Below are 27,250 nucleotides of genomic sequence, written 5' to 3'. Positions count from 1 at the left end.
CCTCATTGTTCTATTTATTATGAGAATATTAGCTGTGGCTTAATGGATAGCACATAGTTGTTCTATTAGTAGACCAATAACCCCATTGTGTAACTGAGGACTTCAGCTTCACTTAATTACACCTGAAGTTTCATAGTCAGTACTGTTGACAATGAAACTCCTTTTTTTAATATTTCATAAATAATTCCAGTTCATCTGCTCTTTACACAAGGTAGGCCTGGGTAGGACTGACCTTACCTAATCAAAGACAATGATGTGAGGCCTACATCCCTGAGGCTCCCTGCCTTCATTCCTGATGAAGGGCTTTTGCCCAAAATATTGATTTTCCTGCTCCTTGGATGCTGCGCTTTTCTAGTACCAATCTAATCTAGACTCTGATTTCCAACATCTGCAGTACCCACTTCTGTTACATCATTGAGGTTGACTTTTGACTCTGAAATGGCCTATGGAACCCCTACATAAACCATTTGTAATAATTGGGACCAGGTGGATCTTATTGACTATGAGATTCTTGATTGGGGCTATTAACCTGGACCGATCAGGGAACCCTGGCAGACAAGCAGGAGGCTGGAAGAACACAGTAAGCCAGGCAGCATCAGTATGTGGAGATGTCAACATTTCCAGTGTAACCCTTCTTTAGGACTGGTGATGGGTGTAAGAAGAGATTGGGGGGGTGAAGGGCTGATTGGCGATGTAGTGATAGGTGAACACAGATAGAAGGTACAGTTTAGTTGGTTGATGGGAGGAATGAATCTGGTTGGTAGCTGGAAGGAAGGGTCAGTCAGAAGAATGAAAGTGAGAAGGAGGAGCTGGAAAGGAATTTGGGGGAATGGGAAAAGAGGTTATTTGAAACTGGAGAACTCAGTGTTGAGTCTTCCGGGATGTAGGCTGCCAATTTGCAGTCTGGTTTCCGTGGAAATGGTGGAGGCTGAGGATAGACATATCGGAGAGGGAATGAGAAGGAGAATTGAAACGGGCAGCGACTGGGAGGTCAGGATGGCCACATGGGGCCCAGCTGAGATGCTAAGTGAAATGTACCCTTAGTTTATGTTTGGTCTCCCCGATGTAAAGAAGACCACATTGGGAGCACCTGATACAGTAAACTAGGTTGGAGGAGAGTCAAGATTAGAATGGTGCTGGAAAGCACAGCAGGTCAGGCAGCTTCTGAGGAGCAGGAAAATTGACGTTTCGGGCAAAAGCCCTTCATCAGGAATGGCTGATGAAGGGCTTTTTCCCAAAACGTTGATTTTCCTGCTACTCGGATGCTACCTGACCTGCTGTGCTTTTCCGGCACCACTCTAATCTTGGCTCTAATCTCCAGCATCAGCAGTACCCACTTCTGCCTAGTTTGGAGGAGAAGCAGGTGAACTTCTGTCTCGTCTGAAAGGACCATAAGTCTTGCCTTTGTTTATTTTACCAAAATGCAATGCATCTCATTTACATCCTCACTTCGATGAGATCCTTCTTTATTTTTAAATTGTACCTCCTGCGTCCATCCTGTCCATCACTAAGTGTTTTGTAACAATCAATGAGATCACCTTTCAATCTTTGAAACTCAGAGTCTACAGCCTGTTTGTCCGATCTCTACTCAAAGGCCATCCAGAGAACTGTCTGGTGAACCTTAGGTGCATTCCCTCGATAGGAATTAAATCTTTCGAAAGACACATGGTACTCCAGATACAGTCTAACTAAACTCCAGTGCAACTGAAGTTAGACTTCATTGCTCTTGTACTCCATTTAAGATTACTAATTAACTTGCCTCATTACACAATGCTCCACTTAAAATACCCTGTTGCCTAGTTGATTCCTTGATTGTATTGTTGTAAAGAAACACAAGTTAAAGGGAGGAAGATACCTATAAATTTATACATCACTTGTTAGGCTTTGTGTGGAGGGATGTGGACCAAGTGCAGGTCGGTGGGACTAGTTTAGTTTGGGATTATGGTCAGCATGATGAATTAGACCGAAGAGCCTGTTTCCATGCTATATGACTTTATATTAGATTCCTTACATTGTGGAAAGAGGCCCTTCAGCCCAACAAGTCCACACCGGCCCTCCAAAGAGTAACCCACCCAAACCCATTTCCCTCTGACTAATGCACCTAACACTATGGGCAATTTAACATGGCCAATTCACCTAACCTGCACATCTTTGGACTGTGGGAGGAAACCCATGCAGACATGGGGAGAAAGTGCAAACTCCACACAGACACTTGCCTGAAGCTGGAATTGAACCTGACTAACCACTGAGCCACTGTGCTGCCCCAACTCTAAGACTATGACCTTGGTGGAATGCATGAAAATCTATTGTTAGGGATGTGTTAACTGTCATTTAGAAAACTACAGTCAGAGTCTATATGAATTTATGAAAGAATTATCATGTTTGATAGACCTTTGTGAGATTTTAGTAGAAAGGTAGGTAAGGGAGACACAGTACAAGTCCTATGATTAGATTTTCAAAAAAATTCAATATCATGTCATATGAGATGTTTTCAAACAAGATTAAGGATTGGAAGTATATTGTCTTGATTGGGGTTTATATGGAGTAGGACGTTTTTCTGCAATTATATTGGGCTTTGGTATGATTGCCTAAGGGTGCAAAAGTACAGCTGGTCAGGCAGCATCCAAGGAGCAGGAGAGTCGAGGTTTTCACCATAAGCTCTTCATCAGGAAAGAACAGCTTATGCTCGAAATGTCGACTCTCCTGCTCCCCCGATACTACCTGCACTAGCATCATACTCTTCGACTTTGATCTCCAGCATCTGCAGTCCTCATTTTCTCCATTGGTGTGATTGCACCTGGAATACTGAGCACAGCTTTGGTCTCTATATCTAAGGAAGGATATATTTGTCATTTAGGAAGGGTGCAATGATAATTCACCAAATTAATTCTGAAATTGAGCTTATATTTGTGCAAGTTACCGACAATTCTTTCTCCTTTGGGTGAAAGGGCCTTTGGTTTACTCTGATAGAGGAGCAACCACCAGTGAGTCTGAACAAGAAGAGGCCCTTAACAAGCTATTGCTTATTGCATGAGAGTAATTAAGTACATTATATTACCAAATTAGAAATTGTCACCAAGACTGTTGGGAGACTTTTTAAAATTCACTCATGGGATGTGGGGGCCAATGAACGGGCCAGCAATTATTGTCTATCCCGAGCTGCCATTGAGAAAGTAGTGGCGAGCTGCCTCTTGAACAGCTGCAGTCCATGTGCTGTAGGTAGACCCATACTGCCACACAGAACATAGATCAAAGCAGCACTATACATGCCCTTCAGCCCTGAGATATTGTGCCGACCTTCTATCCTACTGTAAGATCAACCTAACCTACATACCCTACATTTTACTGTCATCCATGTGCCTATCCAAGAGTTACTTAAATGTCCCTAATCTATCTGATGCGACTACCAATGCTGGCAGTGCTTTCCACGCATCCACCACTCTCTATGTAAAGAACCTACCTCTGACACCTCACCACCAACTCCCCCTCCCCCCCAAAATGATTTAGATTAGATTAGATTCCCTACAGTGTGGAAACAGGCCCTTCAGCCCAACAAGTCCACACTGACCCTTCAAAGAGCAACCCACCCAGATCCATTCCGCTACATGTACCAAAGACTAATGCACTTAACACTATGGGCAATTTAGCATGGCCAATTCACCTAACCTGCACATGGATTGGCCATACTAAATTACCCATACTGTTAAGTGCATTAATCAGGGGTAAATATAGGGTAGGGGAATGGGTCTGGGTTGGTTACTCTTTCAAGGGTTGATGTGGACTTGTGGACTGTTTCCATACTGTCAGGAATCAAATCTAATCTTCCCATTCTTCATCCAAGTCATTTATAAAAATCACAAAGAGCAGATCGCTGCAGAACACCACTGGTCAGCGAGCTCCAGGCTGAATACTTTCCATCTATTACCACCCTCTGTCTTCTATGGGCCAGCCAATTCAGTATCCACCCAACCAAATTTCCTTGTGTCCCATGCCTCCTTACTTTCTGAATGAGCCCATCATGGGGAACCTTATCAAATGCCTTGCTAAAAGGAAGTTAAGAAATTTGACTCAGTGACAATAGGAACAGTGATATATTTCCAAATCAAGATGGTGAGTGGCTTGGAGAAAAACTTATAGGTGGTGGTGTCCCGATGTAAATACTGTCCTTTCAGATGAAAATGTCATGTGGTTTGGAAGGTGTTGTCTAAGTGCCTTGCTGAATTACTGAGGTGCATCTTGTAGATTGGTACAGCACTGCTATTACATTGGTAGAGGTTTTTAATTGCATGTTTTTGAATGTGGTGCCAATCAAGTGAGATGCTTTATCCAGGATGGTATCAAGCTGCTTCAGTGTTGCTGGAGATGCACACATCCAGACAAGCGGGGAGTATTACATTACTGATGTGCCTTTGGGGAGTCAGGAGATGAGTTAGCCGTCACAGTATTCATGGAATGACCTCAGCTGCCCAATCCTGGTTTCCCGTAATTTGGAGATGCCGGTGTTGGACTAGGATGCACAAAGTTAAAAATCACACATCAGGCAGAAGGAGCAGCACTCTGAAAGCTAGTGCTTCCAAATAAACCTGTTGGACTATAACCTAGTGTTGTGTGATTTTTTTTAAAACTTTGGTTTCCTATAGTTCATCTTGTCTCACTTTTGGCCAGTCTTTCTGAATCTTCCCAGCCTTCCCTAACTCCAGTTCACTTCCCATTCCCACTACCTCAAATGCACATCCTCTGCCCCACACTCCATGCTCTCACTCGTCCCATCCCCCCCCCCGCCCAACCCAGGCTCACAACACCCCTCCTCCTTCTCAACCCCTACCACTCACCACAGCCCCTCCTTTTCTCCCTAGACCTCCAGACCCACCGACACCCCCACCCCGTTTCATCTCCTCTCCCTAGATCCTCCTCTTCCCCCATCCCATCCCATCCCCAACCTCTTCCCCCATCCCATCCCATCCCCAACCTCTTCCCCCATCCCATCCCATCCCCAACCTCTTCCCCCATCCCATCCCATCCCCAACCTCTTCCCCCATCCCATCCCATCCCATCCCCAACCTCTTCCCCCATCCCATCCCCAACCATCCCCTCCCCAACCTCTTCCCAGCTCTTCACCACCATCCCCCAGCGTAGACACCGCCTCACCCCAGGGTTTATCCTGGGTTCACCCCTTAGACCCCACATCCACCCAGACCCAGCAGCTCCGCTCCCGATCACCAGATACGAGCCTCCCTATCCCGACAACCAACGCATAGCCTCTTCATCCCAGTCCTTCAGGCCCGGCTCCTCCCCTAAGCCCCAGGGCAGTCTTGAATCCCCTGATCCCCCGGCCCCTCCAATAAACGCGAACTCCGGCACCTGATGACTAGGCCCCGCCCCTAAGACTCAAGACACACGTGATCCCAAGACCCCGCCCCTAACCCGCGGCCCAATCGCTAAACCCCATCCCGACAGCGTGTCACCAGGCTCCGCCCCTAACCTCCGACTCCACCCAGAAACCCCAGCCCGACAGCGTGTCACCAGGCCCCGCCCCTAACCTCCGACTCCGCCCAGAAACCCCAGCCCGACAGTGTCACCAGGCTCCGCCCCTAACCTCCGACTCCACCCAGAAACCCCAGCCCGACAGTGTCACCAGGCCCCGCCCCTAACCTCCGACTCCACCCAGAAACCCCAGCCCGACAGTGTCACCAGGCCCCGCCCCTATCGGGTAGCCCCGCCCCGCAGACCATCAGACCCCACCCACCTCCAAGTCACGCCCCCTTTCCCCCCCGGTCCGTGATGGTTTCCCTTGGTGTTTCTCCCCGTGTCCCCCGCCGCCCTCGGCCCGCCTGGCTGTTGGTGGCCGCCGTTATCGTTGCCCTGGGCGGCCCGGGATCCGGATATTTCCCGGAGGAGCGCTGGGCTGAGGAGTCCCCGCTGCTCCGGCCCCGGGTCCAGATCGCCATCATCGCCCGGAACAGCGCACACGGACTGCCCGCTTTTCTTGGCCGCGTCGAGCGGCTCTCCTACCCCAAGGACAGGCTGTGTCTCTGGTAAGGCCCCGGGGGGGAAAGGGGGGGGGGGGAATGAGGGAGAGAAGGGAATTGGGGGTGTGGAGGGGGGGGCTGGCTGGTGGGGGAGGGGTGGGGTAGGGGAGTGGAGGTGGGGGAGGGGTGGGGTAGGGGAGTGGAGGGGGGGGCTGGCTGGTGGGGGAGGGGTGGGGTAGGGGAGTGGAGGTGGGGGAGGGGTGGGGTAGGGGAGTGGAGGGGGGGGTGGGGTAGGGGAGTGGAGGGGGGGGCTGGGGTAGGGGAGTGGAGGGGGGGGGCTGGGGTAGGGGAGTGGAGGGGGGGGGCTGGGGTAGGGGAGTGGAGGGGGGGGCTGGCTGGTGGGGGAGGGGTGGAGTAGGGGAGTGGAGGGGGGCTGGCTGGTGGGGGAGGATGGGGTAGGGGAGTGGAGGAGCAGGGGGCGGTGGAGGGGGGAAAAGGAGCATAGGGAGGGGGAGAGAGAGAGAGGAGAGTCAGGGAAAGGGAGGGGGGGGGGGTGTGTGAAGAGAGGGGCTCTCCTACTCTAATGTGGAAGCTCCAGAGTTAGACTGGATTTGACAATGCCAAAAATCTCTCAGCACCAGGTTATAGTCCAACAGGTTTATTTGAAAATGCAAGTTTTTGGAGCCTAACTCCTACTTTAGTGCTAGTCAGAGAGATTAGGTTAGATCCCTTGCAATATAGAAACAGGTCCTTTGGCCCAACAAGTCCACGCTGGTCCTCTGAAGAGTAACCCACCCAGAGCCTGCTGGCTGGTGGGCTGGCTCCTGCCCTATGTTTACCTCTGACTAATGCACCTAACTGTGTGAGCAATTTAGCATGATCAATTCACCTGACCAGCACATCTTTGGACTGTGGGAGGACACTGGAGCATCCGGCAAAACCACACAGACATGTGGAGAATGTGCAAAACTCCACGCACAGTCCGAGGCGGGAATCAAACCCAGGTCCCTGGTGCTGAGGCAGCAGTGCTAACCACTGAGTCACCATGCCGCCCCTTTAGAGGGAGACCTTCAACAGAATTTATAAGTAAAAGATCAAAGGGTCACACAACTGATGCAAACGAATTCAACATACTTAAGATGGCTAGGCAAAAGTGAAGACTGCAGATGCTGGAAGCCAGAGTTTAGGTCAGAGTGGTGCTGGAAAAGCACAGCAGATCAGGCAGCATCTGAGGAGCAGGAGAATCGACGTTTTGGGCAAAAGCCCTTCATCAGGAATAGAGGCAGGAACCCTCCAGGGTGGAGAGATAAATGGAGGGCGTGGGGCTGGGGAGAAGGTAGCAAGGAGTACAATCGGTGAATGGGGGTGGGGATGGAGGTGATAGATCAGAGAGGAGGGTGAGGCCTCTACTTAAGATGGCTGTTAAATTTTTAATCAGAATGGAGGTGCAGATTTCAATTGATTAATATGAAAATTCCAAAATGTTTTCCAAGTTAGTGCCCTGAGGTAATTTGAACTTTAATCAGTATAAAAGAGGTGATATCTGAGCGAGTTTTGAGAAGATTTGTAGCTCAGTAGCACCAATCTGTAGATAGTCAATGTGGCATTTTATACATTCTTATTTTGCAAACGAAACCAGTCTGACTTCAGGTCAAGACATAGACAGACTCTAAACAAGACCTCGCGCTTAAAGAACATTGTCTGACCTGAGATATCACCTCTAGAAGGTTCATTTTCAGACGTTCCATCACCCTACTAGGTAACATCTTCAGTGAGCCTCCGAATGAAGCAATGGTGGTGTTGCCCGCTTTCTGTTTTGAGTTTCCTCGGGTTGGTGAAGTCATTTCCGATGGTGATATCATTTCCTGTTTTTTTCTCTCGGGAGGTGGTAAATGGGATCCAAGTTAGTGTTTGCTGGTAGAGGTCTGGTTGGAATGTCATGCTTCTAGGAATTCTTGTGTGTGTCTCTGTCCTAGGATGAATGTGTTGTCCCAGTCGAAGTGGTGTCCTTCCTCATCTGTATGTAAGGATAGTCGTGATTGTGGGTCATGTCATTTTGAGGCTAGTTGATGTTCATATATTCTAGTGGGCTACACCACAATTGCTTCATTCGGAGGCTCACTGAAGTTGTTACCTAGTGTGGAGACAAAACATCTGAAAATTAACCTTCCAGCTCCGTGAGCAAGCCTAAATCTGGAGGTGATATCTCAGGTCAGAATGCTCTTTAAGCGTGAGGTCTTGTTTAGAGTCTGTCTATGGCTGTGTGAGGGGGGAGGGGAGTATGAGTATATATGAAAGAGGGGGGGTGTGTGTGTGTGAGTGAGAGGAAGAGAGACCGATAGACAGTGTATAGTGGAGTGGGGTCACCTGTAGTGTGACATGAACCCAAGTTCCCAGTTGATGTCATCTTCCTGGGTACCAACCTTGGCTATCAGCCTTTGTTCAGTGACACTGCACTGTTGTGTATCCCGAAGTCTGCCTTGGAGGACATTTACCCAAAGGTTCAAGGCCAAATGTCTTGGACTAAACGCCCTTCACAGAGCACCTCAAGGTACACAACTGCACAGAGGCTGATAATCAAGTTTGGTACCCATAAGTACGGCATCAACCGGGATTTTGGGTTCATGTAGTACAGGTGACCCCGTCACACTATATGCTCTCTCACCTGTGCACACTTACGCACATGTGCTCTCATGCACACACATGCCTCTATATATCTCTATGGGTGATTTTATATTTGCAGATACATTCTATTTTGTTCAAAAAGCACATTGACTGGCTATCTACAAATTGTGTTTTTTCATAATTCCTACTTTGGAAATAAGATCTGTTTGGCACAGGCTCTAAACAAGATCTCTCACCTTTGTCTGACCTGAAGTATCATCTCTTTTATATTGATAAAACCTTAAGTTATCTTGGGGCTCTGACTTGAACAAAATTCTGGAATTTCAAGTTAATCAATCAAAACCTGCACCTCCATTCTAACTGGTTAAAGATTTAACTGCCATCTTAGGTTCGCATCAGTTGTATGATCTTTTGATCTTTTGCTTATAAATTCTGTGTCTCACTAGCACCTGAGGAAAGAGTGAGGGTTCGAAAGCTTGTGTTTTCAAATAAACTTGTTGGACTATAATCTGGTGTCATGTGATTTTTGACCTACCCCAAAGACAGGCTATGTTCAGACTGGGAGGGATGGGGAGGGATGCTGGTGGTGAGAGAAGGGGACATGGAGAGTGAGGAGAGTGGCTCTCCTACCCCAAGGACAGGCTGTGTCTGTGGTAAGGCCGGGACTGGGGGTGCAGGGGAGGGGGAACTGTGGAGAGAGGTAGCAATGGGTTGGGGGGTGGGGGGGTGGGGGGGTGGGGGGGGGGGGGGGGGGAAATACAACAGGGATTATTATGGATTAGGCCAGACCCCCTCCAAACATTTGAAGAAAGTAGCCATGACCCTAACTTTGCTAGCTGGTTTAAGCCAGTGTAAAGTGGATATGCCAGGAGTGATGTAGCTGGCAAACCACTTAGTTTTAAACAAAACAGAATTTATTTGCAAGATTACCAAATGAAACACAAACAAAAGAGTACCGAATATAGAATAACTTAACCTATCTGAAAACCCAACAGATTATTATCCCAACTTAATGATGCTGTTCCAAATACTTAAAACAATCCCCCAGAAACATCCCCTTGCAAAAAAGGGAAATATCCAACACAGATTCTGCGGGAGAGATATCAGAGAGAGGGAGGATCAGCATGGACCTACCTCTTTGGGTCTACCAGCTTCACAACTAAAACCGGACCAAACTGGGTGAACTGGCCACTCCCCTTTAATTTAAGCTTTAAAACCTTTTGTCTGAGGTGGTATCTGTTACCTATAGTGAAATTGGCCCTAAAACTCTTCAAACCTAGACCTCCCAGAGTCTCTGTACTCAGGGCACCTCTGAAAACAGAGCAAAGACAACACAACCTTGTTAAAGGAGCGACATCATCACAGGAGAGATGTGATACAGGGTTGGTGGAAGGAATGGAATGAGGAGCAAGGTGGGGGAACTGAGAGAAATTGAATGAAGAGAGAGAGAGAGGCGTGGGGCAGTGAGAGGAATGGTACGGGATCGAGAGGCAGGGGGCAGTGAGGCTGGCATAGGAGCAAGAGGCGGGGGGCAGTGAGAGGAATGGCATGGGATCGAGAGGCGGAGGCAGTGAGGAATGGCATGGGAGTGAGGCGGGCGGCAGTGAGGGATGGCATGGGACCGAGAGGCGGGGGCAGTGAGGAATGGTACGGGAGCAAGAGGCAGGGCAGGCAGTGAGAGGACTGGTACGGGAGTGAGAGGCGGGGCAGGCAGTGAGAGGAATGGAATGGGAGCGAGAGGAATGGTACATGAGCGAGAGGTGGGGGGCAGTGAGGAATGGTACGGGAACGAGAGGTGGGGCAGGCAATGAGAGGAATGGAATGGGAGCGAGAGGCGGGGCAGGCAATGAGAGGAATGGAATGGGAGCGAGAGGCGGGGGTGCAGTGAGAGGATTGGCACGGGAACAAGAGGCGGGGCAGGCAGTGAGAGGAATGGTACGGGATCAAGAGGCGGGGGGCAGTGAGCACTGGCATGGGAGCAAGAGGCGGGGGGCAGTGAGAGGAATGGAACGGGAGTGAGAGGAATGGTACGGGAACGAGAGGTGGGGCAGGCAATGAGAGGAATGATATGGGAGCGAGAGGCGGGGCAGGCAATGAGAGGAATGATATGGGAGCGAGAGGCGGGGCAGGCAGTGAGAGGAATGGTACGGGAGCAAGAGGCGGGGGGCAGTGAGAGGAATGATATGGGAGCGAGAGGTGGGGGGCAGTGAGAGAAATGGTACGGGAGTGAGAGGCGGGGGGGGCAGTGAGAGGAATGGAATGGGAGTGAGAGGAATGGTACGTGAGCGAGAGGTGGGGGGCAGTGAGGAATGGTACGGGAACGAGAGGTGGGGCAGGCAATGAGAGGAATGATATGGGAGCGAGAGGCGGGGGGGCAGTGAGAGGAATGGTACGGGAGCAAGAGGCGGGGGGCAGTGAGAGGAATGATATGGGAGTGAGAGGCGGGGGGGCAGTGAGAGGAATGGTACGGGAGCAAGAGGCGGGAGGCAGTGAGAGGAATGGCACGGGAGCGAGAGGCGGGAGGCAGTGAGGAATGGAATGGGAGCAAGAGGCGGGGGGCAGTGAGAGGAATGATATGGGAGCGAGAGGCGGAGGGGCAGTGAGAGGAATGGCACGGGAGCGAGAGGCGGGAGGCAGTGAGGAATGGCACGGGAGCAAGAGGCGGGGGGCAGTGAGAGGAATGATATGGGAGTGAGAGGTGGGGGGCAGTGAGGAATGATACAGGAATGAGAGGCGGGGCAGGCAATGAGAGGAATGGCATGGGATCGAGAGGCAGGGGCAGTGAGGGGTGGCATGGGAGCGAGAGGTGGGCGGGCAGTGAGAGGAATGACATGGGAGCGCGGAGGGGGGCAGTGAGGAATGGTACGGGAGCAAGAGGTGGGGCAGGCAGTGAGAGGATTGGCACGGGAGTGAGGCGGGGAGCAGTGAGAGGAATGATATTGGAGCGAGAGGCGGGGCACGCAGTGAGGAATGGCATGGGATCAAGAGGCGGGGCAGTGAGGAATGGCATGGGAGCGAGGCGGGGTGCAGTGAGAGGAATGGCATGGGATCGAGAGGCGGGGCAGGCAGTGAGAGGAATCGTATGGGAACGAGAGGTGGGGGTCAGTGAGAGCACTGGCACGGGAGCGAGAGGCGGGGGGGCAGTGAGATGAATGGAATGGGAGCGAGAGGCGGGGGGCAGTGAGAGGATTGGCACGGGGGCGAGAGGTGGCGGGGCAGTGAGGAATGGTACGAGATTGAGAGGCGGGGGCAGTGAGAGGATTGGCACGGGACCATGAGGCGAGGGTGGGAATGGAATGGGGGGGTGCTGGGTGGGGAGAGGGGTGTGGCAAATTGGGGAGGAAATATATTTTTAATATATTTCAGGTGCGTGACACTGTAACATTTTCCTATAAATTCTGTACCTTATGGTCCTGCTTCATAACCACCTGATGAAGAAACAGCACTTTGAAAACTACTGCTTCCAAATAAACCTGTTGGACTATAACCTGGTGTTGTCATTTTTAACTTTGTTCATCCCAGTCCAACACTGACTCCTCCATATCATAACTTTCCATTATAGGATCATTCCCTTCAAGTGTCCCCCATTACAGCCTCTATTCAGCCTCTATCTTCCATAAGCCGATGTTCATTCGCACCTTTGTTACCTATATCCTATACTGCACTCGAAGTATTTTTCATTTTCTCTGTTTTTTTATAATTGTATGTATTAAATTCAGCTGCTAACTTTAGCCTGAAGTTCATGGGTTCACGCTTCATTATCTTTCAAAATGGGAAGCTTACTGGTGGTTAGTATCATGGTAGCAGAGTCGAGAGTGTGGTGGTGGAAAAGCACATCGGTCAGGCAGCATCTGAGGAGCATTCCTGATGAAAGGTTTATGCCCAAAACGTCGGTTCTCCTGCTCCTTGGATGCTGCTTGACCTGCTGTGCTTTTCCAGCACCACGCTCTTGACTCTGATCACCAGCATCTGCGGTCTTCACTTTCTACTATAAAGGTTAGCAGTGTGGCAACTGTCTCTTCCAAAGCGCATATAATGCAGGATTCAGCTTGCAGTTTACGTGGGCCTTTGATGCTGTCTGTGTTTATATTTTATAAACACTTTATATTTTTCTTGCTGCTTTGAGACCTATGATAAAATACTCCACACAAGTGTGAACATGCTAGTCTCCCTGAGGTCAGGCTCTATTTTTAAAACTGGAATTCCGTAATGCACACTTATACACTTAATTAGTTCAAAACACTTATGGGAGATTCCACAAAGTATCATTTTTGTATATTTGTACAAGAGTCCCTTGTTTAGCAAACTAGCTGTAAACTGAGAAGCAAGTAATTTCTAAAACAAAAGCAGAAATTGCTGAAAAAGCTCAGCATCTGTGGAGAGAAATCAGAGTTAACATTTTTGGGCCCAGTGACTCTTGCTCAGAAGTAATCTCTAAATTTGAGAAGCTTCAAAATAGGAGTAGGCTGGAGATGAGCAATAAATGCTGGCCTAGCCAGTGATGTTTTACTCGTGGAACCTGAGCAATGTTCCACTGCTGTCGGATTTCCTAGCCTGCAGGGATGGATGGCATGTTACCCAACTGCTCAGTACCTTCTAACTAGAATCTGAAAATTCAGCCATCCATCCACTAAATCATTGTACTGAGCAATTGTCTTTATTTCAAAAATATACTTTATTCAAAGGGGCAACTTTTTCACGCAGAGGGTGGTACGTGTATGAAATAAGCTGCCAGAGGAAGTGGTGGAGGCTGGTACAATTGAAATATTTAAAAGGCATCTGGATGGATATATGAATAGGAAGGGTTTGGAGGGATATGGGCCGGATGCAACTAGATTGGGTTGGGATATCTGGTTGGCATGGACGAGTTGGACCGAAGGGTCTGTTTCCACGCTGTACATCTATATGACTCTGACTGTAAATCATAAGTATGTGCAAATGTTCAAAATCTGCTCTGCAGAGGGGAAAAAATGGAGTTTTGACATTTCTGAGAACTTCTCTGTATTTGCAAAAACAAAAGGCATTTTCTACTTATAAAGGAAACACAATTTAGAGCCAAAAATCCCCAACAGGTAAAACAAAGATGTGGAGGACTTTTAAATTCATATCGGCCACCTTTTGTGGATGTAATATGGAGGTGTCGATGTTGGATTAGGGCGGACAAAGTCAAAAGTCACAAAACCGGTTGTAGTCCAACAGGTTTATTTGAAATTACAAGCTTTTAGGGGCACTGTTCCTTCGTCGGGTGATGAAGTGTGACTTCTGATTTTGCAGATGTGGTTGTTCAGGATTGTTTTTTTTTCCCCTAATAGATCTACTGTATAGTTTCTTCCCACAATTAGATGTTGCGTTTCAGGAGCTAATTGGGATAGAAAACATTTTCAGCTGATAGTTAGTGGCTACAGCTAGGCATGATTATGTAAGTTCCCAACATTCTTCTTTATGCCGTGAGTAATCAGTTTGTCACTCTTATCATCCCACTGGGATAAAATGATGCATTTGCGTTATGTAGATCTGGACCTTTGTGGGCTGAAGCCAGAGAAGCTTCCAGCTTGTTTGTAAAGCTCAATGAGATCACAGTAACCATAATTTGCATTTGTGTAGTGCCTTTAATATAGTGAAGGTGCAAGGTTGCGACTCAACTTTCATTGAGCAAAATTTGAGTTGAGCCATACAAGAAGATTGTAGGGTAAGTGACCAACAGTTTTTAACAGGTTAAAAGAAGTTTCTGGCCCAGGCAATTGAAGGCACAGTCATCAAATAGTGGAGTGGTTTGAATTGGGAATGTTTCGGAGGTCAGATTTGGAGAAGTGCAGAGATCTTAGAGGGTTGTGGGGCTGAAGGTGATTAAGGAAAAGAAAGCGTGAGGCACCAAGAATTTGAAAGCAAAGATGAAAATGTTAAAATAGCACTGTTGCCATCCAGGAGCTAACTAACATCACTGCACAGGGATGGTTGGTGAATGGGACTTGATACAATTTACACATCCCTCCCACATTCAAGTGAGGATGTGGGAGCAGAGAAGCTGTCTGACATACATTGCAGAGTTTCCAGCTTTGTCAGAGAGTTGTTGGTGTCAGGCATATCATTTTAACTAAGTGTGACAAAGTTAGAGGTGGTCATTTAGCTCTGTTGGCTGGATGGCTGCTTTGCAGTGGCACCAGCAATGCAGGTTCAAATCCCAGGTTACATTGGAGGTCCCACGCCTCTCGACCTTGTTCCTTGCCTGAGGGGTGGTGACCCTCAGGTTAAACCACCGCCAGTCTCTCTAATGAGATAGGAACCCTATACAAGGTTTGTAATAGTTTAGGAGTATCAGTCAGTGATCTACATCATGTGGTTCCCAAGAGGCACAGTGGATAGTGTCCATGTTTCTGAGTCAGAGTCCTATCCCAACACTTGAAGACCAAGGAAAGTAAGTTCATGACATGGCCAAACAGGTTCAGTTTGCAAATCGTCTGTTACATTTATGGAGGTAGTGAGAACCAGAGAGTTTCCTAGTCAGCTCTAACTGTATGCTAGCTGCAGTGCAAGAGCCTTCCCACCTTAAAAGACTCCACTTGTCATGTTGCAATTGTATATAACATTGGTGAGTCCTCTTCAGGGATACTGTGCCCAGTGCTGATTTCGCAGTTATAGGAAGGATATTATCAAACTGGAAAGGGTTCAGAAGAGATTTACCAGAATCTTGCTGGATATGGAAGGATTGAGTTATAAAGAAAGGCTGGAACTTCTTTCAACTGGAAAGCAGGAGGTTAAGAGGCAATCTGAAAGAAGTTTATAAAATAATGAGAGGTGTAAATAGAGTTAATGGTAATTGTCCTTTCCCGAGGATTGGGGATTTCAAGACTGGGAGTCCATTTTTAAGGTGAGAGGAGAGAGATTTAAATCCAACACGAGGCAAATCTTTTACACAGCATGGTTCACGTGTGGAATGAACTTCCTGAGAAAGTGGTGGATGTGGGTACAATTACAATGTTTAAAAGACATTTGGATGGATACATGAATAAGAAAGGTTTGGAGGGATTTGGGCCAGGAACAGGCAAATGGGGCTAGTTTGGTTTGAGGTAATGTTTGACAGGGGCTCGTTGAACAGAAGGGTCTGTTTCCATGCTGTATAGTATAGGTTCTTGCCATGGTCTATACTCTGGTAAGCAACCTCTTACTTTGAAGGACTACAAGAGGTAGAGCCCTGTTCTACTGTTTGTTAACATCAATGTTCACTAAATCTGCTAGCTGGTTTAATTTTAAGAGCACTTTACAGCTCAAATGTCTCATCCCTCATGATCTGAGTCTTCAACTGCCCAATATTCTGCAACCTCCCAAATTTGAACTCCTGCATTCTCCCGATTTTCAATTATTCCCACCAATGGCAGCCTGGTTTTCAACCGTCCATACTCGAAGTTCTCAAACTCCCTCCCTAAACCCCTCCACGTAGCCCTTCCCCCTTTGTCAAAATGCTCCTTAAAACTTACCTCTCTGACCAAGCTTTTGGTTATGTAGCTCAATGTCAGACTTGCTCTGACAAAATTTCTTGTGAAGTGTCCTGGCACGTTTTGCTGCACGTTGCTACGTGAAGGCAGGTTGGTAATCTGGGGAATCAAGCAGCCTCCAAAGCCAACTGAGCAGTTCCAAGGTCCCTAGGTGAGGACAGTAGACAGTGGAGCTGAAACTTCTGATTGCTTCACAGAGCTTGTTGAAAGGCATCACCTCACCCATCGGCTTTTCATTCTGGTAATGGAGTTCACGCTATATAGATAGCGCAGTGGACGCTTATGGCGGCTGTGATCAGCTGATATATTTAATAGGAGTCGAGATTGGAGTGGTGCTGGAAAAGCACAGCAAGACCACTTTTCTAGCACCACTTTAAGCTTGACTCTGATCTCTAGTATCTGCAGTCCTCACTTTCACCATGTTTAATAGGAGACCAAGTCAAAATGGCACAATGTCTTGGGTCGTCTTATATCTGATCCTCAGTGCGATGGAGTCTTTCATGCCTATTTGACAGGCAGTTTAGTATCTCAATCAAAAGACAGCATCACGTGTACCCTAGGATTCTGTGGAAAGCTAGGAAAGTGATTTCTGGGCCCCTTGCTGAGATATCTCTATCATTGATACCCACAGTCGAGCTGTCAAAAGACTGAAGATTGATGCCAATATTTAGGGTAATAAGGAAAAGCCAGGAGCGATAGACCAGTGGGCCTGACATTGGTGTTGGACATGTTGTTAGAAGGAATCCTGAGGGACAGTGTTTACATGTATTTGGAAAGGCAAGGACTGATTACGGATAGTCAACGTGGTTTTGTGTGTGGGAAATCATGTCTCACTGCTTTTACAAAAAACTCAAATCAAGTTAACGGAGAGGACTGATAAGGGCAGAGCAGTGGACGTGATCTAAATGGACTTTAGTAAGGCATTTGACATGATCGACTGGTTCCTCATGATCGACTGGTTAGCAAGGTTAGATCTCATTGAATACAGGGAGAACTAGCCATTTGGGTACAGAACTGGCTCGAAGGTAGAAGACACAGGGTTGTTTTTCAGACTAGAGACTTGTGACCAGTGGTGTGCCACAAGGATCAGTGCTGGATCCACTGCTTTTTGTCATTTATATAAATGATTTCGATGTGAACATAGTACATGTGGTCAGTAAGTTTGCAAATGACACCAAAATTGGAGGTGTAGTGGACAGCTAAGAAGGTTACAATGGGACCTTGATTGAATGGGTCAGTGGGCTGAGGAGTGGCAGATGGAGTTTAATTTAGATAAACACGGGATGCAACATAGCCTCAAAATTAGGGGGAGCAGATTTAGCACTGAATTGAGGAGGAACTTCTTCAGCTAGAGGGTTGTGAATCTCTGGGATTACTTGCCCAGTGAAGTAGTTCAGGTTTCCTCCGTAAATGCTTTTAAAGCTAAAATAACTTTTTGAACAGAAAAGGAATTAAGAGTTATAAGTGAGAGGGTGGGTAAGTGGAGCTGAGGCCACGAAAAGATCAGCCATGATCTTAATGAATGGCAGAACAGGCCCGAAGGACTGGATGGCCCACACCTGTTCCTAGCTCTTATGTTCTTAAGAGTGGAGTTGCAGATAGATAGGATAGTGCTTGTCTTTATTGGTCAGTGCATTTGGGAAGAGGAGTTGGAAGGTCATGTTGTGGCTGCACAGGATATTGGTGAGATCACTTTAGACTATTGCGTGCAATTCTGGTCTCCCTCCTATAGGAAGGTTGTTGTGAAACTTGAAAGGGTTCAGAAACGATTTACAGTGATGTTGCCAAGGTTAGAGGGTTTGTGCTATAGCGAGGCTGAATTGGCTGGGGCTACTTTCCCTTGCGCGTCAGAGGTTGAGGCGGGACCGTATAGAGGTTTATAAAATCATGAGGGGCATAGATAGGGTGAACAGTCAAGGACTTTTCCCCAAAATGGGGGAGTCCAAAACTAGAGGGTTTAAGGTGAGAGGGGAGAGATTTAAAAGGGACCTAAAGGGCAAATGTTTCACACAGAGAGTGGTGCGTGTATGGAATGAGCTGCCAGAGGAAGTGGTGGAGGCTGGTACAGTAACATTTAAGAGCCATCTGGTTGGATATGTGAATACGAAGGGTTTAGCAGGATATGGGCCAAATGCTGGCAAATGGAACTAGATTAATTTAGGATATCTGGGCAGCATGGACGAGTTGGACCAAAGTGTCTTTTTCCATGCTGTACACCTCTATGACTATCTTGACACTGCAGCACTATCTATCTTGCACTGAAGTGCCTAACTCTATCATGTGGTCAAATCTCTGGAGTTAGACTTGATTACACGATCTTGTGATTCACAGGAGAGAGGGCTGCCCATGGAAATATAGGATCTTGGTCTTTTCAGTTGCAATTTCACTCCAGACTTTCATTCCAAACATCTGGCTGATGTATCAGAACCTTGTACTGAAGTGAGAAGTAGCATCATAGAAGCAGAGGCGTCCATTCAGCACATCGAGTCTGCTCCACCAATCAGATATAGCTGACCATCTGCCTCACTGCTACCTTCATGCCCCTGGATCTCATTAATTTCAAGGAATCTTATCAGTGTCTGTTGCAGCATGCATGTATAGCAGGTAATAGGAAAGGCAAATGGAATGTTGGTATTTATTGCTATAGGAGCAGTGTAAAAGTAGGCAAGTGTGGCTGCCCCTGTATTAATGAGACTGCATGCTTGGTCCCCTTACTTGTGGAGGGATGTATTTGCACTGGAGGCAGTTCAGAGGAGGTTCACTTGATTTATTCTAGAGTTGAGGGGTTTGTTTTATAAAGCCATATTGAGCAGTTTAAGCCTGAACTCTCTGGAGTTTAGAAGAATGAGGAGAGATCTAGTTGAGGTATATATGCAGCTAAAAGAGATTGACAATGGAGATGTAGAGAGGATGTTTCATCATGGGGCGATCTAGAATGTGAGGTTATAGTTTTAGGATAAGGAACAACAGATTTAAGATAGTTGAGGGATTATTTCTCTCAAAAAGTTGTGAATGTGTGAAATTCACTTCCCTAGAGTGTGGTGGATGCAGGGGCACTAAATAAATCTGAAAAGAGATTTTTAATTCATAATGGGTGATGGGAAGTGTGTAGGAAAATGCAGCCAAGGCTGAGATGAGATCAGTCACTGTCATGTAAAATGGCAGAGCGGGTTTGAGGGGCTGAGTGGCCTAGTCTTGCTTCTAGTTCTTATGACCTAAACATGAATTGAGCTTCTTCAAGTCTCTGTTGTGAAGATTTCCTCAGATTCACCTTCCTCTGAGTGAAGAAATTCCTCCTCATCTCAGTCTTAACCTCAGATTGAAGGGTAAGCCATTTATGTCTTGGACCACATTTTATCATGCCCTGTGAGAAATTTATAAGGTTGAATGATGTCAGCTGTAATTCTCCAGAACTGTAGAATTTGGACTCAGGCCCTTTGTTCTCTCGAGACAATCCAGCCATCCCACATATGAGTCGATAGAACTTCCATTGTACTCCTTCTGGAGCAAAGTGTTATGTGAAAGCCAGATGTGAAATGACAAAGTTGACAGCACCAAAGGTGGCCATTCAGCCCACAGAATTTTTACTGGCTCTCTGCAAGAGCAACTCTTCTGGTCCCATTTCCCTGCTTTCACGACACTGTCTTATTTGGAGATAGAAGTCTTCATTCTTTGACATGAGAAAGAGGCAGAATTACTTACACTAAATCCTTAACATCATTATGCATAGTTGCAGTCTGTGCAACAAAGCTTCTTGGAGTTGGAATGAATTGTCTCTATTCTCGCCCTCCCTCTGAGTGCTAGAGTATGCATCCCAAATGAGGATGGGAGAATCAGGTCTGGAAGCTTCTCTTAATAAGGTTTACAGACAATTTCTCAAACCAATAAATGGGATTTAAATAACTGTGCTCCTGCCTACGCATGTTTCTTAATCTGAAAAGGAATTGCATACATCCCAAATTAGCAATGACTTTGACTTCATTTGATACTGCAATACAGTATTAGTTCTGCATATGTTCACACAAGTTCAGACTGCTCCATGGTACTGTCTCATGGAATTATTGGGGGCCCGACTTTAGGTGGATTATTCCTCTGAGGTCACATTTAGAGTAGTGACATCTGATCCAAAAAGTGCTAATGCTGAGTGCCGTTAACTCATTCATTGCCAGTAACAGAATCTGAGAGAGTTTGGAAACTGTGGCTGATGAACTGTTATTTAACTACTAGTTTTTGATATCTATTCCATGGAGGGACATTACCAACGTATTTGCACTGGGGACAGGTGACTTGCCAAGTTGGAATTGAGACAATTACAGAATGTGGGAGGAACAAGACTTGTTTAGGAAGTGTGGAAGGAATGGTAAATTTGTTAAAGGTTTAAGAAAAGGACTAATGCAACCAAAGGATCAGTTGTGAGCAATGGATTAGCAGTTGGCTGGATGGGCAAGATTGGTCAAGGCTGGTGAGGGGTGGGATAAGGAAAACATAGATGGTGGCCAGTTATGCCCATGCTGGTTTTTGAAAGAGCTATTCAGTGCTGTACCTCTACTTGTTTCTCTCTCTTATCCCCTATTCTTCGGATTTATGTTGCAGAAACAGGCCATTTGACCCAACTAGTCCATGTCTATAACTCTTTTATGCCCCACTCAAGTTCCTATATCTGAATCTATTACTATGTCTCTCGATTTCCTACTTGCTATGAGCTGGTCCAGTTTCCCCCTAACCATATCAATGCTGTTCACTTCAACCACTCCCCGGGTTAGTGAGTTCTACGTTCTCCTCACCCTTTGGATAAGGAAGTTTCATTTTGAATTCTCTGTTGGATTTCTTGGTGATCATTTTATGTTCATGGCATCTCGTTCTGTCTTTCCCCCACAAGAGAAAGCATTGTCTCCGTGGGTCGACTCTATCAAAATCTTTCATTGTTTTATGATCTCTACTTGTCAACTCTCAGTTGCTTTTTTCCAAGAAAAATTGACGCAGCCTGTCAGTCTTTTCCTGATTTGTATATCTTCACATTTTTTATGTCTTCTTTATAAATCATCTCTGCTCTTTTCCTAAGACTTTTATATAACGTGATGACATCTCCCCCCAAGAACTACATGCCAAGTACATGTCCAATTCCCGTTTGGATATTACTATTAAATGTGTTGCCACTGCCTTTACAAGCTGTGCCTTCCATAACTAAAACAATTCATTGCCCAAAAATGCATTCCTCTATCTGTCTTAAAGTGGTGACAAATTAAGCTGTCACTTAGGCGTTGATCCTGGCTTACTTTGTAATCACTTTGATCTCAGGAATGTTGGAGACACTGGACCATATACAATGTTGTAAACCCCCCCCCCAACCCAACCGAAAAGACAGTTTGCCATCACCTGGCAAATTGTTAGCAGATAAAGTTCAGCAGGAAGGTGGGGCTGACATGAATGCTTCATCTGACGAAGGAGCAGCACTCAAAGCTTGTGATTTCAAGTAAACCTATTGGTCTAAAACCTGGTGTCATGTGACTTCTGACTTTGTCCACCCGAATCCAATGCTGACACCTTTGCATCATGGTGTTGGGTGATGGCTAGAGAGGGTGTGGTATGGCCCTTATTAAAGAGAAGTGTCATTTCATTGGATGCAGATGAGAGAAAGTTCACTAGAATGATTCCTGATATGGAGGGATTGTCTTCTGAGCAAAAGCTAACTTGTGGGAGTTTAGAAGAAAGAGAGGTTATCTCATTGAAACGTATAGGATTCTTAATGGCCTTAACAGGGTAAACACTGAAAGGATGTTTTTTCCCCCCATGGAAGAGTCTAAGATCAGAGGGCATATTCTCAGAATTAGGGACACTAATTTAAGACTGAGATAAGGAGGAATTCCTTGAGGTTTATGTGTCATTGATACACAGCTGTGGGTGCAAGTCCTTTTATATATTTTATGCTGAGAAAGATATTAGGTTAAAGGAAGCAGGTAGGAAAGTGGATGTGAGGAATATCAGATCAGCCTTGATCCTGTTGAATGATGGAACAGGCTAGATGGGCCGAGTAGTCTATTGGCCCCATTTTTAATGGCCTTACGGCATGCCACCTGCCTAGTGCCACTGCTTTGAGCATGGGGGTGGTATAGTTGCCTTGAGAAGCTGTCTTTAGATTGAGTTGTGTTTCATTCGAAGGTGCTTTCTCTTTCACTCACATGAATAATGGGAATCTTGTAACTTGGCTAAAGTTTGTGGATGCTATGCATCTGTGTGAATTTTTGAGACAGATTGATAAATGTATGTTGAATGGACAAATTTAAGCAGTTGGGGTCAAAATCAGGTAGATGGAGATGGACTTGTGGTATTGCCGTTATCAATTCTTTACTCTTTCGTGGAATGTAAGTATGCGGACTACCCAATGTTTCTTATGCATCTCGAAGTGCCCAGAGAACAGTTAAGAGTCATTCATATTGCTGACAGTCTGGAATCACACGTAGGTTGGATCAGGTGAGAATGGTAGATTTCCTTCCTTAAACAGCAGTAGTGAACCAGGTGGGTTATTAGAACAGTCAGTGGTTATATATTCGCAACTGCGCCAACTGTTAACTCCAGATTTTTCTTGAATTCAAATTTCACCACTCTCATGATAGGATACTAGCCCAGGCTTCTGGATTTTATTATTCATTCACAAGATGAGGGCATTGCTGGCTAGGCAATTAAGAGTCGACCACATTGCAGTAGGTCTGGTGTCACGTGGGGATGGATGGCAGTTTCATTAGTTTTGAAGGTCATTAATGAACCAGATGTGTTTTTCCAACAATTAACAATGGATTCATGATTATTATACTCTTAATTCCAGATTTTTTTGTTGAACTCAAATTCTGCCATATGCTGTGGTGGGATTTGAACCTATGTTTCTGGATTAACAGTCCAGTCATCACACTACTAGGCCATTGCTGCTTTTAGATTGCTAGATATTACCACTATGTCACCAACTCCACATGTACAACAGTTGAGCAGGTTGAATGGCCTGCTCCCATTCTTATTTACCCTTTCTGCAGAGGTATTTATGAACTAGCATCAGCATTGATGGGATGGGTTGAGATAGGCGTACGGTGGTAGTGTAGCTGGGCTATTGATCCAGAGGTGGTGATCAGGGAATATGGGTTCATATCTCTGTGGCAACTGGCAAATATTAAATTCAGTTCATAAAATTTGGAACTGAAAATTGGTTTTTAATGCCCGCAAAACCTTTGTGGATTTGATAGAAACAGAGAGATTCTTGACTGGTTGTCGAGGCAATAACATCAGCCAGGATCTTACTGAATGGCAGAATGGGCTGAAGGAATGGAATGGCTCATTCCTGCTCCAAATCGAAATAATTGTAGCAAAAGGATCTTCCTGAATGCAGGTTGGTTATGTATGACTGACAGCACTTTTTCACTGGCATTTCAGTTGTCTTAAGATCAGGAAAAGTGCTTTATAAATGTCAGCCTTTTGACTTCATTGCATTGTGCAGCCATTCTACCCTACCCAAGTCTGGTCTCTGTGACTCCAGTAGTACTCTTTGGATGATTATTTCTGGCCTCTGAAACGGCCCGTAAGCTGCTCAGCTCCTACCTTTACTGAATAACTGGAAACAAGCAATAGCTGTCATCTTCCCAATGATGCCCACATCCTGGAAATGTTTCTTTTTAAGAAGCTTGGGATCTTTTGATTAGGGAGTAAAGTTCCTGTTTATTTCAGTATGTTAGTTTTCTGATTGGTTGCAATGAGGGATTCAGGTATGTTGGGCTAGTGGGAATCTCTAGGTTTAGAATTCCTTTGGTTCGTTGTCCCTCTTCAATCCACAAACTTTAAAGAGAAATGTTTCAAAATCTAGGAACAAATATTTTGTCTTGCTGGCAGGGCAGTTGGAATGTGTAGGAATAGTTGGTTAATCTAAATCACTTTCTATGTCCCAGCTTGCTTTTAGAAAGGTTTCTTTATTTCTTGCTTTCTGACTTGCTCTACAAAATTATTTATGTCATTGCTCTGTTGGCAGGCAAGGCAAAGGGTGGTCTGAAAATTCTTGAATTGCAAATGTGTGTCTTTTGAAAAGAATCCTGAATTGGCTTATTGACAACTTTTGCTGTTTTGTCAGTCCTTTCAGTATCATGGCTCAGGTAATTGGACCTGAGCATAAAAGTCAAAAGCTGGCTCTCGAGTTCAGCACTGAGGGAGTTCTGCACTGTCAGAGTGCTGTCTTTTCACTTGGGACAGTAAACTGAGGCCCTGTCACCTCTCAAGTGATCGTAAAAGATCCCATGATGCCTTTTTAAAGAAGGGTAGGTTTTCCTCCCTGTGCTGTGACTATTAGTTATCTCTCAACCAATGTCGCTAAAACGCCTGATTTTGAGACTGTTTTAATGCTGTTGAGGAATCTTCCTATGCACAAGTTTGTTTGTCTGCTGCATAACCCGGATGACAGCAGTAACTGTATGCTTCCAACAACACTTCACCGGTTAAGACGTGCTGTGGACTGTTTGAGGTTGAGAGAGTTACTAAATAAATGCTTTTCTTATTTTCAACTTTGGTTCTTGAGGAATCCTGTTGGTTGGTCTCCTGCTGCCCACTCCTCTCAATTAATGTGAATTGAGCAGGAAAGTGAGGTCAGGAAATTTAACATCAAGTCCCCAGCATTTTAAGTTTGAAGTCCAAAGATTGCAATGTAGCTGGGAAGCTGGGATGATTTATTTCTCCTTGGCTCCTTTCCCAGCAGTCCAGCATCCTGGGCCATAACACTGACCAGAAACTGTATGGAGGCAGTGACGTCTGCAGATGCTGGAGATCAGAATTGAGAGTGTGTTGCTGGAAAAGCACAGCAGGTCAGGCAGCATCCAAGAAGCAGGAAAATTGACGTTTCGGGCCAGAGCCCTTCATCAGGAATGAGAGTCTCATTCCTGATGAAGGGCTCCGGCCCGAAAGGTGGATTTTTCTGCTCAGATGCTGCCTGACCTGCTGTGCTTTTCCAGCAACACACTCTCAAAGCAAACTGTATGGATCTGGTCATATAAATACTGAGACTGCAAGGGCAGATCAGAGGCCAGAAGTTCTGCATCAAGTAACTCACCACCTCAGCTTTCACAGCTTGTATGCTATCTGCAGATCAGGAGGGTGATGGGATGTTTAGCATTTCCATGGATGGGTAGAGTTCAATGCATTTTAAAGTCGTCCACTTGATTGGCATCACCAAGTGTTGTTTTAACACTTTATTCACTCCCTCTACCACCGATGCTCAGTGACAGCAGTGTGCACTATCTACAAGATGCACGCTGCAGAAATTCACTCTTCTTTAATGTGCAATACCTTCCAAACCCATGACCATCTAGGCTGACAAGGGCAGCAGATATATGGTAACAGCATCAAACTACAAGTTTCCCTACAAGCCATGCACCAGCCTGACTTAAAACTATATCACCATTCCTTAACTATTGCTTGGTCAAAATCCTGGAGCTCCCTCCCTAACAGTGCTGTGACCCCCAAGGATTATAGCAGTTCAGGAAAGCAGCTGACTACGACCGTATCGAGGGCAGTTAGGCAAGGGTCATAAATGCTGACCCAGCTAGCAATGTTTACATTCCATGAAAAAACACTTTCAGAGAAGTTTTTATGGCTCAGTGTTGGTCTCTGAAAGCTATAATTGAAATCTTCGGCTGATTGTCTGCCAAAAGGTTTTTCTGTTGTATATTCAGTGTCACGATGCCAAAGCTTCCAAAATGAGGACTCCATTTTTCAGTCATATTGCTTGTAAGGTACAAACAAGGGACAGGAGTAAGCCATTAGGCTTTTCGAGCCTGCTCCACCATTCAATAAGATGGTGGCTGATCTGATTTTACCCTTGGCTGTATGTTCTTGCATGTCCCCGATGATCTTTCACCCTCAGGATAGTCAAGAATCTATCTACCTCTGCCTTAAAAATATTTAAATACTCTAACTTGGCCTTTTAGGGAAGAACATTCCAAAGTCCTCAACTCTTGAGAAGGTTTAAGGTGTTCAACAACATCATGTATTGATTAGATTAGATTACTTACAGTGTGGAAACAGGCCCTTCGGCCCAATAAGTCCACACTGACCCCCCGAAGAGCAACCCACCCAGACCCATTCCCCTACATTTACCCCTTCACCTAACACTACAGACAATTTAGATTGGCCAATTCACTTAACCTGCACATTTTTGGACTGTGGGAGGAAACCGCAGCACCCGGAGGAAACCCACGCAGACACGGGGAGAATGTGCAAACTCCACACAGACAGTTGCTAACCACTGTGCCGCTGTACCGCCTTTAGTCTGGTCAAACATCTCAAGATGCTTCTATCGGAGAAACTTTCCCAATAAGTTAGAGATCACAAAATACAGCTCGAAGTGAAATTGACAGTTTATTGCAAGCGATGTCGCTGGAAGAGAAATTGACCCAGGCTGACACAGAACTGACAGTCTGCACAGACAGATCAGATGTTCTCCTCCCAGAGCTGAGGATGAGACCAGTTTTATAGTAATGCTGCACAATGACACTGATTAAGAAACGGGAAACTACAATGTTTCTGGAAATGGAGTAATTTAGTTGCAAGGGTGCTAATTGGAAAACAGTTTATCGGATGAATGACCTGTTCCTTCACTCAATGCAGCATTCTGACATTCATCTTCACAAGTAGGTATTAAATACTTTTCTGAAGTGCTGAGGTGCTTCCATTGTCCTGTTCCTGGAGCATGTCCTTGCTGGTGCCCCTCTGTCCTGCTCTTTGTGTGGCTTTTGTATTGCTGGGTTGTGAAACTGCCCTTAGGGCTTTGAGATCTCTGTCATGTCCATGGGAGCTTAAAGCGTATTCCATTGTCTGCATGCTGTTAGACCCAGTTTGTGAGCTGCTCGGGAATTCTGGGTGTCCTGGTACAATTTGGCCAATTTGCTTTTGTGGGCCTATAGTGGGTTAGCAAATCTTTTCCCACAGCTTCACAGGAACATTATTTGACAAAAAAGAGTGACTGGGATCCAAAGACTTGAGTCATTAAGATTGGTAACTTGGTTATAGAGGCAGGGAATATCTTAGAGGGAAGTACTCAAGAGGCTTAGGAACAGAATGCTAGAGTCTAGGCCCAGACTTCCAAAGGCAAGGGGCAGAACTGAAGATGCACAGAGACCTCGGAGTGTGTTAGGAGAT

At 46.0% G+C, this 27,250-nt stretch overlaps 1 protein-coding gene across 1 annotated transcript in view; it reads left to right on the top strand.

Annotated features, from left to right (window-relative positions):
* Positions 1–5,751: 5,751 nt before the first annotated feature.
* Positions 5,752–27,250, top strand: part of colgalt1b (collagen beta(1-O)galactosyltransferase 1b) — a 57,491-nt gene continuing 35,992 nt past the window's right edge. The window contains exon 1 of the mRNA XM_072564074.1: positions 5,752–6,035. Coding sequence (XP_072420175.1) covers positions 5,782–6,035 — 254 coding nt within the window. The 5' untranslated portion in view covers positions 5,752–5,781. The remainder of the gene's footprint in view (positions 6,036–27,250) is intronic.

The sequence above is a fragment of the Chiloscyllium punctatum genome, chromosome 46 (assembly GCF_047496795.1).
Source record: "Chiloscyllium punctatum isolate Juve2018m chromosome 46, sChiPun1.3, whole genome shotgun sequence".
Classification (NCBI taxonomy): domain Eukaryota; kingdom Metazoa; phylum Chordata; class Chondrichthyes; order Orectolobiformes; family Hemiscylliidae; genus Chiloscyllium; species Chiloscyllium punctatum.
The sequence above is the reverse complement of the archived record's forward strand: the minus strand, read 5'-3'. Positions and strand labels throughout refer to the sequence as shown.